Genomic DNA, 13,286 nt, shown 5'->3' with positions numbered 1-13,286 from the left:
ACAGGGTGTTCAGGATCTCACTACTAGATTGGATTTACAGTGATCTGCCTGTTTACAGCCTCCCAAGAGCTGGGATTACAGGTGTGTGCCAACATCAGTCTGAACTGCCATCTCAGCATGCCCCAAGGGCAGGGCCAGCACAGCAGGCATTGAACCCCCAGCCCCTGCACCTGCTTACAGGCACTTTAATCCACTGAGCTATTTGGCCAGCCCTGGAAACATATTCTTACTATCCATGATCACCCTGCTGGGCAACAGCTCACTAAAAGCCCCTGCATTGTAACATAAAGGCTGTAGCCTCTCACCAACTTCTCTTTTCTTTCCACCACTCCCACCCATGGATATGTGTCCTGTCAGCCCCACAGTGCCACATACCTGAATCCAAATTTGTAATATTCTTCTCAAGTCACATGTCCTGTCACATTCCTTGGCATTAGCCAAAAGCTCCTCTGTTCTTTCACTCTTCTGCTCTAACTCCTGAAATGGCTCATTGAGTTGACAAATATTTCTACAACATGACAGGGGTCCTGTGAGGTGTACGAGGTGAGCCCACACAAGGAAGAGTAAGGGGACACAACACCCTGTTCTAGGTCACGCAGGCAGGGGAGCCGCCACAGCTGGGGATGCCATAAAGGTCATCTTGTCGATGGCAATTAAGGGAGTGACTTTCCTTAATCCTAATATAAGCATAACATTTATTTCTGTTTTCAAATAACACATTTCTTGTGTGTATTTCTATTGTTAGTATTCTAATGAAGGCCCTAATATTCCATACATAAAATACCAGACTCACGAGGCAAACCTGACCTTCTGTTTTGGTACACCTACCTCCTTCGAAGTCATTCTCTAAGCAGTAAAGGTAATTTTCTACAATAACCATTGGCTTGCTGCCACTTGACCCTAAGAACTCCGATTGGCTCATTACTGTCCTCAAGATCCAGTCCAGTTCTTTCAGAGCTTCCTAACAATATGGCTTTCCTGACAACAATGTGGCTTCAAAATGTATCTGCAAACTTCTAGAGTATTAGGACTCACAAGCAGTCTTATTAGCAGTCTCTCTCATTGTTGATTATAGTTTATATTTTCATATTTCATATTTTCATACTCTTCATTACAGAAAATGCACAGTTCATTACGGAAAATGCACAGTTCTGGGGCTGGTGAGATGGCTCAGTGGTCTAAAGCACCTACTTAGAACAAGCTTAGCAAAGCACAGGGACCGCGGTTCAATCCCCCAGCACCACATGCCAGCCAGCCCCGCCCCCTGGTGGGCTGAGCTGGCTACACACACACACACACACACACACACACATAAATAAATAATAAAAAAATTTTAGAAAAAACAAAATGCACAGTTCTGTGTGATTCTGAGCCACAGCCACCAATACTATCATTAACCCAAGTTAATTAGGGACCTAGCTAGCAAATGGCTGTGCAACACAGTGAGACTCCATCTCGAAAGTAAATAAGTAAAGCAGATAATGGTGTAGCAACTAGCCATAATTGGCTTGGGGCTCCAAGCTGCACAGCTGTAGGGGTGCAAGACCTTCCTGTGCCTCCCTATAGTCACAAAAAGCTACTTTCTGGCTTTCTGTCCTTCTTCAGTTTTTGTTAAGCAGTTGCTTCTTCAGGTTTGATTACACCAACCCAAGTATAAAATCCAACACTTCTTAGTCTCTTCTGACCCCATGTTACGGCTCATGCTTAGACGTTCTTTCCAAAGCCTTGTGTGCCCACAATGGGCCCTTCAAGGTGGCTGGATCTAGGGTATGTGCTGCGGGGATCCAGGTGTGTGAGTCCCAAATCAGTCCACTGATCAGCCTGCCATACTCTGGGGAGGATTAATGGTGTCCCACTCTGGGTGAGAACGCTATCTGCCCTCCGGGTGGGCAGACTGGGTAAGATATAAGGGATAGAAAGGGCATCAGGGGTTGCAGGTCACTTGTCAATTGGCACTTGACGCCACGCTGCTGTCTGCTACCTGCTCATTTTGCTATGCCATCAAGTGTTTCTTTTGCCACCACTCTGCCTTGGAGCCAGACAACTAAGAACTGAAACCTCTAAGGACTGTGAGCCAAGTAAACCTGTCCTCCTTTAACTTTTGGTGTCAGGTATTCGTCTCAGTAAGGAATGAAGTAACTGAGACACCGGAAGCCCCCAGAGTCCAGTTACAGAAAGCACCCGTGAGAACAGCTTCACATGGGAACACAGCTTCTCCAGTCCACGGCCGCTGCCAGCGCCTGCCCCTGACCTTTGGTCCCAAGTCCTGCGCACACTAAAGAGGAGGCCTGGCTGCCAAGCTCCTCCTTCCCTAGACACACCCACCAGGCGCTTCACACCTCTCCATCTTTCCTCCTCTTCCTCGTTCTTCCCTCTTTTACTTTCGCTCTTTCTCTTTCTAGTAAAAAAAGGTTTTCTTATGAAGACAAACTTCTTTTTGAAGCCGCCACATAATTTCAACATGGACAAGTCATTTAGTGAAACTGCACCACCCCCGTCCACTAACTCTCCAGTCTTTCGATCTTCCTTCATTTGCAGTGTGTAACCCCGGGTTGACCGGACCACTGTGTAGGTGGCCATGGACGCTGAGGTCACCGTACTGTATATTTTCCAACACCTTGAACAATGTGTATTCAGGAGCTCTGTTTCCTTAAACTGACTCCCTTCCCACACCCACTGGTCCCAAAGCTTCTCCACGATGCCAGCACAGAGAAGGACAGGGACCAGGTGACACGCTGACCTGCCGCACAGACAGAGCTAGGAAATTCCACAGAGGAAAGATCACTGGATGCCCATAACCGCAGCACTGAAACGATCCTCATGCGCAGGACTTAAATGAGTGAATCTGGGCAGGGAAAGGGATCTTAGCGATGTCTACAGGTATGCCACTGGCAAGAGCGAAGAAGCGAGCTGCATCTGGGCTGGCATTGCAGCAAGGAGACGTGGGAAAAAAGAGAGGCAGAGCCACATTGTGGGGGATACCCAGAGACGCTCCTGGAGTCTGACCTTATCCTTGAGCTCAGGGGAGTCACCAACAGTATCTGGGGCTGAGAAGAGAGTATACAGCATAAGGTTTCTTACTGTTAGAGTTTGTGTCTTATGTCCCCACAAAGCCTTACGGGTCATAAGGCGCAGGCTTTTCAGAGGCAGCTGAATCCAGGGTTTGTGATTGATTCATGGTCCAGTGTTGGGATTATGGATGTGAGGGCGATACCCACCACGCAGCATATGCTACAAGGAGCAGTCTTGTCTCTCTCCTCTCTTGTTGCCTTTGTTGTCTTCTGCTGCCATGAACTGCTGCGCTTTGCCTTGTACCACTGTGCCTTGGAGCTGAATCAAGCTTTCCTCCTTTAACTTTGGGTGTTGGGTTTTTATCTCAGCAATGAGAATAGTAACCAAGACAATGATTATGAACCACAGACACATGCTGCACGGGCATGTGGGATAAAAGGACCCTTGGAAGCAGCAGGTCCCATCAATTATTTTAGAACAGTATACAGGACAGCTAGCACTGAAAGGGTCGCAAAGACAGGAGAAAGGACTGGGGCACAAGAGGCAGAAAAGGTGACTCCTTAGGCCTGGCTGGCTGGCTCGGTGGTGAGAGGGAAGGGAAATTAGAGAACTAACTTCTGGGGTTTTTTAGGATTTCTCTTTATATTGGGCATTTGTTACTTTTAGCAGTGGAACCCGAGCTCTCCCCTTTCTTCAGGCCTGCTGCACCACCTCAGCCTCCATGCTGCCTTGGTTGGCTCAAGGCTGGGAACAGGAGCATCTGAGCCCTGCAGTCCCTTTCTAGGGAGTTTGGAATTGGGCCACTGAAGTAGAGGGTGGTTATCCTCTGAGCAGGGGCCTTTTGCTTCCTATTGAACTATAAAGTTGAAAAAGTTGTTCTGTGGCAGGAGATAAAAAGAAAGTGGAAGTGAAAAGGAAAGGACAAGGTGGAGCCTAAAGGCTAGGTCTGGGTTCTCCAAGACACCTAAATCTCTGCACTTGAGGGTCCTTAGAGGCCAGTGCAGCCTTCCGCATGAAATGTGGAGGGTGTCCCTGTCATGCAGACACCCACTCACTCTCGATTGAGCTGCCGCAGCAGGGTCCCTGTGCCTTGCAGCCCCAGCGGCCCAGGCTGATGTATTTGCCAGCACAAAGCCTTCGTCTCCAGCGGCGGGGCTCCGGCTGCCCTCCGCACACTCCAGATCTTTCCTGACTCTTTGCACTTCGCGGCCATCCTTCTTCCCGAGCCTCTCTGCCTTTCCATCTTGCGACTCTGCCTGTGTAAATCGTGGCTGCTTTGCCAAACTTTCATCTGTCTTTATTTAGCTCTTCTTGATGAATCCATAATACCTGTCAGTTGTAATGTTGTATTTTTCCACTTGAAGCTGCCGGGTTCAGTGAACTTATTTAGAAGAATTTTAAAATTTACCTGAATAGGGGGATGGGCAGTGAGGAATCTATGTTCTCACACATATAAATTAATCAAATTCAAGGGCACCAAAGCCTTCTAGGCTACTAATATCTCGGACTTGAAGATGAGCTTGTAAAGATACGAGTGGGCCATCTAACCAAAGTGGATATGACATTAGGAACTGCGTTATTTAGGAAAGAAAGAAGATTGGCAGTTCTCTGCACAAGTCATACACACCGTGTTACTGTGTAAGTGCCACAAATCCAACCTGTACCTGTCTAGCGCAGGTTCTGTGGTGAGAAAAAGCCAGACTTGGAGCCTGCCAGTGCTGATTCCAACTCCAGGGTTCTGTCTAGTGTGCCACAGACATCACAGCAAACGAAAAAGAAATATATATATATATGGATATATATATATATATATATATATATGGATATAGGGTCTTCCTATGCTACTCAGACTTGTCCTGCCTCAGCTTCCCCAGTGCTGGGATTACAGGCATGCACTACCATGCCCAGTTTCGGGCCGGCACGGCATGAGGTACCAGGGGTCAGACTTGGGACCTGCACTTGCCAGGCAGGCGCTTAGACTGCCAAGCTATTTCCCAAGCCTCAATATATCATTTTTATGAAACAAAAATATTCAGTTTTGTCTCTCTTCAAATATTTTACACTATATTGTAGAAATCATTTATTAAACATAGTAATAGACCCCAAGAATGACTTGAATCTCATGCCCAGCATATATTATATGGCAAAACAGCCATTGTTCTCATCTGAAGCAACAGAAAAGAGCTTTCAGAAAGACTCCTGTTTGACCCTCAAAGAAAGAAAAGCAAGGTGCTATCCTGCAACATCTCACATGAATGCAGGGCCCAGAGGGTCGCCTTTCCCTCCAGCAACAGATCCTTGGCTCTGGTGCCCATAATGCCTTGGGAGGGGAGAACCCAAGACTGCCTCGCGAAAGCAACATGATGTCTTCCAAGCGGATGGACATTTCATGAGCAGGATACTGTGCCAGGAAATAGCTAACGTCTGTTTCTGCTCATTCAAATGAATATCCTTGAAGCCCCAAATATTCACACCAGAAGATCACAGGAGCGACACTGGTGAGTATGACACTATTGAACAAAAAGGGCTGCTGCGAAGCAAGACAGAAATGCTGTTTACACGAAAGGGAAAGGGTCCTTGGTGAATACCCAGAGGAAGCCGTCATTTCCATAACCGGAAGAGGCACTCTGACATGGCCTCATTTCCAGGGCGAGACCCCGCGAGCTGCCCTGTCGAGTGTTTCTCCCCGCCTTGCTGGCCTTACGTCATCATCCCTGCTGTTTTACTAACCGGCATGGTTCTGCTTTGGGTTTTGTCTTATGTCTTATTTCCCCGTTTGCCTTGGCAGGAAACACCACCGCGCCGCACTGCTTCCAGCGGCCCTCCTTGTAACACAGAATTAATTTTTGGTGTTTCTCTCATAAAAGCTCACTTAGATTTTCCTCCCAGTAAAAACTGCTGCACGTACATCAAAGGAGTTTCTCCTAGCAGCGACCATAAGCGATGTCCTTGTCTGGATTTATGGAGCCTGCCATGTCGTGTCTGTTGTCCAGAGAACAAAGCGCAGAGCAGCTCCAGAGGGAAGAGAGAAAAGCTGAGACACTCACCTGCATCACAATAAGGAGGTCAAAGACCAAGATGAAGGAGGCGAGGAATGCTCTGGAAACCTCGTCACTGGGCAAAAACCCCCGATTCAGCTTGTCCCAGCTGATCCAGTCGGTGGTAATGACAAGTACGACCACAGAAGTCAAAGTAAAGAGGACGGTCCTGCAAGGAGAGGGACACTCATTGCGTTACTCAGAATAACACAGAGGCTGAGAGAGCACGGCTCCTACCAGTCCCCAGGGCGAGGCACGCTCACCAACGTACAGACAAAGAAAGAGGAAATTAAGTGCTTGCTTTCCAAAACAATTAGGCAAAGTTACGATAACATCTCTTCGGAGAGTTTCCTTAAAGAACAATAAAGTAACAATTAAGAAACAAATAATTAACAGCAAAATATTAAAAATGACCTTGGTTAGTGCAGTAAGTATCCCAAAGAGAACATTGGTGTGGAGTGCTCATTACAACGTATATTGCTCAGCAGAGGCAGCAGCACACACACACACACACACACACACACACACACACACGCATGAGGCAGCTGCTAAAGAATGAGGGAGGCCTTGGGCTCTGCTGTCCTCTGCTGAAGAAGGGGGTAGCTGGCAGGTCGCATGACTAGCCCTGCGGTCTGATGAGCTCATTAGAGCAAGGGCTGCCGAATCCAAGCCGGGTGGCTTTTCCTCCTCGCAGGACACACACACAATGAAGAGCTGCAGTCTACAATTGCTTTGAGTGCTGTGTCATCCATTCTTTTCTTGGTGTTCCCATAAAATCTTGGATAGTTCCTCACAGATTTAAATCAATGAGTACGTGTTGAGCTTAAAGCATTCTATGTGATTTAAAATCGTCAATTTACACTTTAATACAAACACTCAGAACAGACCTGCAATGCAGGCAGTGGCCATTTGATCAGCCACGCACTGGCTGGAGGCAGCTTAGCCTTTGTCCTCAGGGTGAGATTGTTACCTGGAGCTTTTTTAAAACTTAAGAAGAAAAAACTCTGAACATTTAAAAAGGCATTGATGAAGGGAATCCAAAAATCAAACGGAAAGATACCTCGTGTTCATATAGTTGAAGAATATTTCTCACACATCCGTATGATACCCAGTGATCTCCTGATCCATTGCAGTTCCTATAAAGTTTTTGATGGCATTTCTTTTCACAATAGAAAAACGATTCTAAAATTCATACGCAGCAATAACAGATTGTTAGAAGCTAAAGGAATCTTGAGAAAGAAGCTTGGAGACATTACACTTCCTGATTCTAAATTGTATTACCAAGTCCTAATAATCAAAATGGGAGGATACATGGAATAATTTATAAAAATAAGAACCCAGAAATAAATTCCCACACATAAAATATCAACTAATGTTTGACAAGATCACCAAGCGCACAAAATAGGGGAATAGTAGTCTCCTCAATAAATGGCATTGAAGAAAATGAATATCCTCATGCAAAACAATGAAATTAGATCCTTATACTATATAACAATCTAATTAGTTCACAGAAAACTAAAGACTAATATATAAGGTCTAACCCTCCTGAGTATTTGATTTGTTTAATATATTTCATGTATCCAATGTATAATACTTTTTAAAATTAATTAACTTTATTGATACACATTAAGCATACAAGGGTCACATTCATCATGGGGAGTTTGTTACTGTACATGATATAACTTGATTATTTTTCCCCATTCACTTACCTTCCCTTCAACTCCTCCTGCCTACTTTGTATACAAAAACTTTGTTTCCACTTTTATTTCTTTTTCTCTTGTTTTGTCTTTTCCCTTCCTCCTTTCCTAGTTTCCCCTCTCATTTGAACATTTTCTTCCTACTTCACAATACCTCTTATACATCTTGGTCCTTATTTACAATTTTGGTTTCTCACATCAGATAAACAATGTTGCATTTACACATATGTATCTGATTTATTTTACTTAAAAGCATGGTCTCAAGGTGCATCCATTTACCTAGCAATGTCTCGAGCTTATCTTCTTTATGGCTGAGTAGTACTCCATTGTGTAGGAAAAAAAACACAACTTCTCTATTCTTCAGTTGCTGGGAGCTTGAGCTGTACTCAAGATTTGGCTACACAAATGGTGCCCTATAAATATGAATGTGCATATATCAACATAGAATGATGCTTTCTTTTGGGAAGATACCAAGCAGGGGAACAGCTGAATTTAATGAGGCCTGTAATTCTAGTGTTTTGAGGAAGCTCCACACTGATTCCCACAGTTGTTGCACCAGTCTTCACTCCCATTGACAGTGGAGAAGCGTTCATTTTTCCACACAGCCCTGCCAGCATTTGTTTTTGGCTGATTTCTTGATGATGGCCATTCTTTCTGGGGTGAGATGGAATCTCAGTGTTGATTTAATTTGCATCTTTAAATGACCAATGATGGTCAACTCTTTTATGATATTCATTGCTGTTTCTACTTCAATCTGACAAATGTCTACTCATTTCATACACTCATTTTTCAACTGGCCTTTAAATTGGGGGGTCTGATATTTTTTAGTTTTTTACACATTCTAGATAGTGGTCCTTTTGAGCAACATTTGGCAAAAACTGTTTTCCACTCTCCTGACTCTTCACTTTGTGGCTTCTCTTGCTGTGCAACAGCTTTTCAATAAGATGAGATCCCAGTTGTTGGTTCTTTGTGATACTTGCTGTGCAACTGGGGTTTTGTTCATAAAGTCTTTACCTACACCAACGTCTCCAACATTTCTACATATTCTGTCACTTATGATCATCTCATCAGATGCAGAAAAAGCATTTGACAAAATCTAACACTGATTCATGATCAAAAACTCTGCAGAAAATTAGAAGAGAGAGTCTTTATTTCATTCTGATAAAAATCTATGTCAAACCAACAGCCAACATCATACTAAACAGACAAATCCTGAGAGCTTCCACTCTAAAATTATGAACAAGAAAAGATATCCTCTGTCACCAACCTTAGTTAATATCATTCTGGACACATTAGCCAGAGAAATTAGGGGAAAGAAATAGAAGGAATAATAATAGAATAGGAAGAAGTTAAATCATCCAGTAAATAATACCCGTAAGAGATCTTTGCATCTTGCCGGTTCCATTATTGCTTCCGTTTTGGCAGAGGGCAGTGCTACAGATCACAAGAAACAGTCACTAGTAGCATTTTATTACTCCAAAGGGAAATTAAAGGAGATATTCTGCCTAGTATTTAATATTTAATACTACAAAAGGAATAAAAATGGCAGTCATTAAATATGAATGCATACAGCTCAGAAAAAGAATCTTAAAAATAAAACCCCAAGAGATTGGAAAAAAGAAAAGAAATTGGGAAACCAAAACACAATACATTCACTGATCAGACTGTATTTAAAACCATGCTCTACATTAGATAGATAATGTATCATAATGACAATTCAGTCAAAACCTCTAGTTTGAAAGAGTTAGGACTCAGAAAGGTGAAACAAAAGCAGTCTGTTTTATGCAATACCGCCACAAAAGCAATAATCAATAATAGCACGTTACTGTCAGCACTATATGGCACTTAGGATACGTGAGACACGGTGCCAAGGCCTCGCACGTTCTCTCACATCATCTCCGCCACAAGGGCATCATCATCACTCCTAATATACACGTATAGAAGCTGAAAGGCACTTAACTCCACCTACTCCATTGAAGACTTCATCCATCACACAGGACATAGGACAGAGGGGACAGCAGATGACCCAGCACAGCCTGTGCCATTGCCCTGCATGGGCCCCCCACAGGAAGAAGTTGAATATCAACACCTGCTACTGTCTTTCTACCTAGGATATAATTTGCTTTTATTTTTCATTCTACTATTGGAAAAATATTATCTCAAGTACTTCTCATTTGAAAATAGAAGAAGGAGACAGGTACTGGCAGGAGACAGCTAAAACAATCTGTGACAGTGAAAACGGAACTCGGCGAATAGCAGCCATCTCCTCAACATCCCTGGGTTTTATTTAATCAATATAGTTGAAAAGAAAGATGTTCATTCTGGACCACTCTGAACTTGGGGAGTACCAGCTTCCCTTTTAAGTAGGATCCAATTAAACAATTACCTGGATTCTTTTCCTTGCAGACAGACTGCAGTCAGTGCCAGCGTGACATCCTGGCTCAGCAGTTCCACTCCCTCTGGTTTCTGGCCACCAGCCAAAAGAAAAGAACTCATACATAATTAGCAGCTTGAGTGGTTCCTCTCTTCACTCTCCTGGTTTCAAATTTCTACTTAGCCTGTATTTTTTTCCTGCTACTGAAGTTTCTTAAATTAATAGGATTTGGGATGTGCCACTAGGAAGGGTTAACCGATCTTTCCATTCTGGTGGCTCCCCAACTCCAAGGTAGGCTCCAGGGCACCACAGAGTTATGGCTAAAGAGTGAATGCATATTTACTCTAAGTTGTTGGTAAAAAGAAGTGAACAAATACATCACTGCCAGAGGTTAGTGCACTTACTTGTGTCATATAGTGTGCCAGTGACACAAGCAACAAGAAGTGAGATGCACTGACACTGAGCAAGGGTTGGCATTTCAAAGGTCATCTTTTCTATTGAGCCAACAATGTGCAGAAATTACCCCAAACTGAATCACTTTGTCATTTGTTGAAGACAGCCCTAGCTGGTCTACTCTAATACCCATTATAAATGGTGAATAACACAAAGAAAGTGCAGATCATTCCTAAAACAGTTTGATTTATAATCTTATCCTACCTTCCATCCTAAATTCTGGATTTAAAAAAATGAGCTTTGTCAGAATCTAAACTTGGTTAAGCTGGTTTTTTTTTTTTTTTTTCACTCATTACCACTTTAAGGTGATATATTGAGTAGTCAAACAGCCTGAAAGAAGGATCAAGGCATGGAAGAATGGGCATTAGGCCTCAATAAGCCACAAAGCACACACTCATTTAGGGTTAATTACTATGCAGTTTCATCATCAGTAAGCCAGGTAGCAGGAATGTGCAGAATTACCTAAGTTAAATCAAATAAAATTGCCAATGTTTGATCAAGCTGTTCTACTAAAAATAGCAATTTCATGTGATCAAGTAAAATAAATATGCTTTTATGTGTTTTAATATATTAGTCATTACTGTATTTTCATTCTAAAATGTTCATAATTTTTTATTCTAGTCATGAATATCATCTGAATGAATATCATTCCTTTTTGGTTGTGCTACACAATTATTACAGTCTTAAGGAAAGAGAAAACCAATTATTCTTTCTACAGTACTCATGTTAAAATGTTGGAACTCAACCAAAAGAAGTCAGATAATGTTTCATAATTCCTCATGGAAAAACAATGTGAATCATTTTTAAAAAGGAACGTTGAAGGCTACCATGATGAAAGGATGGAGGAACAGAACTTAAGTGCTGTGTTTCAAAGTGCGAAATATATTAAAGTAAAAGTGTGGCATGATAGTTAAATTTAAAATGATTTAATAGCATAATTTCTACCCATCTTATATATAAGGAAATTAAATAAAACAACCAGACATAAACCGAACACTTTCCTTCACTTTAAACTGTAAAAGCAAGAGCCAGTTCAACCAACCACATAGCTCCCATCCAAACCCTAAGGACCAGCAGGCTGAAGTCACAGATGGCCACAAGAGAATGCCAACACTTCTCATCTTGCCTGTTCTAATTATCCGCGTTGCCATTGCAACTTGCAAGAAAAATAATCACCATTTGTGTTTGAGCTAGTTCATCCCAAGTGTGTGGCTGGACTCAGCCCTGCAGCCCAGCTGGTGTTGTCACGGATGCCTCTGAGAAACGGCCACTTCCTGGTCTCTGACTCTTAAGAACAGGAAGCACCAGGGGAGAGCAAAGGGGATGTTTGCCAAGTGACCTGGCCTATCCATATGGCTTTCGTTACATAAGTGCGTTTGCCAGTTATTGGACAACCTGAACACATTTCATTAAGATAAGATCCCAAGAAAGGGGATTCAGTTACCAGATCATCTCACTGGCCGCTACACTGGGATCCGGAGTCTGTAAGGGAAATTACTAGGATAATGTTGTCTATGAAGCCATATATTGGTTTGTTATTTATCTCTATGCTTTTTAATTTTTTCACCAAAAGAAGAGCCCTGAACACAGCAGCAGAAACTCAAAAAGCCTTGAGAAAACTGAAATGAAGAGATAACTTGGTAAGTCTCGTCCTGAAGGGCCCTAAGAGAGGCGGCTGAAAAGTCACCTCTGGTTGATCAGTCAGTCACACAGATTCTAATTTACATCAATGGTGTCCTGCATTTGAGTCTAAGGAAACAATGCCCCCTGCTGCACCCAAGCAGGACAGCTCTGTGAGACCCAGGGCACTGGCAACTTGATATGAGAAGTGACTAGTGATCCGACTATAGTTCTTTTAATGGCTTGAATTCTTCTGTCCATGACTGCATGTTGGTAGATGTTTTTGGTCATTTCAAGTTGCTTGTGGGTATAAGGTGTAGTTGGTATAAGGTACAGGTACTCGTGACACCACCAGCTCAGCTGCAGGGCTGAGTCCAGCTGCACACTTGGGATGAACTAGCTCGAGCACAAATGGTGCTTATTTTCCTTGCAAGTTGCAGTGGCCACACGGATAATTAGACAGGCAAGGTGAGACGTGTTGGTCAGGTTTGATGGAATCGTCCTAGTCTCTTTGTTATTACAATTCTAAGCACAAAATAAAATATATGTATTAAGAAAAATTAAGACTTTTTAGACTTCCAAATTCTTAGGATATGGGCCATGTCATTTTTATTACTGGCTTGCAATGACTGGCAGGTTACTGATGCTTAACAAATAGTTAAAGAATCCACTCAGCTTTCTAGTCTGGGGTGGAAAGAACTCCTTCCTCCACGTTCCCAGACACAGATGCTTGTGGGATTTATGATGCTTCCTTCCACGTGTGCAGAGCAAAGACAGCTGCCTGTGTGATGCGAGGTGATGTCAGGTGGCCTCGGTGGGCACCAGCCTGCGCGTCTCTCCACAACCCAGCAGCCTGGTGCTGCCAGCTCGGGGCTGCCTGGTGCACACAAAACAACTCAGCACTTCAACAGAGAGAAACAAGATGTACTCGCCTCATCTTTGCCCTGGCACAAAACATTACCGCCAGCTCAGAAATAATAATAACAACAATAATAATGCAGGACTATAGAGAGTAAGATACCTCCAGCAATAACTCCACTGCTGTTTATTTATTGAAAATAAAATGACAGCTATGATGCTCTTTCACTTACC

At 43.2% G+C, this 13,286-nt stretch overlaps 1 protein-coding gene across 3 annotated transcripts in view; it reads right to left on the bottom strand.

Moving 5' to 3' along the window:
* Tmem117 (transmembrane protein 117) overlaps nt 1–13,286 on the bottom strand; it is a 533,134-nt gene that overhangs the window by 87,610 nt on the left and 432,238 nt on the right. For all 3 annotated transcript variants that reach the window (XM_023723617.1, XM_004638584.2, XM_023723616.1), the window contains one exon: nt 6,060–6,219. In XM_023723617.1, coding sequence (XP_023579385.1) covers nt 6,060–6,219 — 160 coding nt within the window. The remainder of the gene's footprint in view (nt 1–6,059; nt 6,220–13,286) is intronic.

This window comes from Octodon degus, unplaced genomic scaffold, assembly GCF_000260255.1.
Source record: "Octodon degus isolate 3935 unplaced genomic scaffold, OctDeg1.0 scaffold00100, whole genome shotgun sequence".
In the NCBI taxonomy this organism is placed as follows: Eukaryota; Metazoa; Chordata; class Mammalia; order Rodentia; family Octodontidae; genus Octodon; species Octodon degus.
The sequence above is the reverse complement of the archived record's forward strand: the minus strand, read 5'-3'. Positions and strand labels throughout refer to the sequence as shown.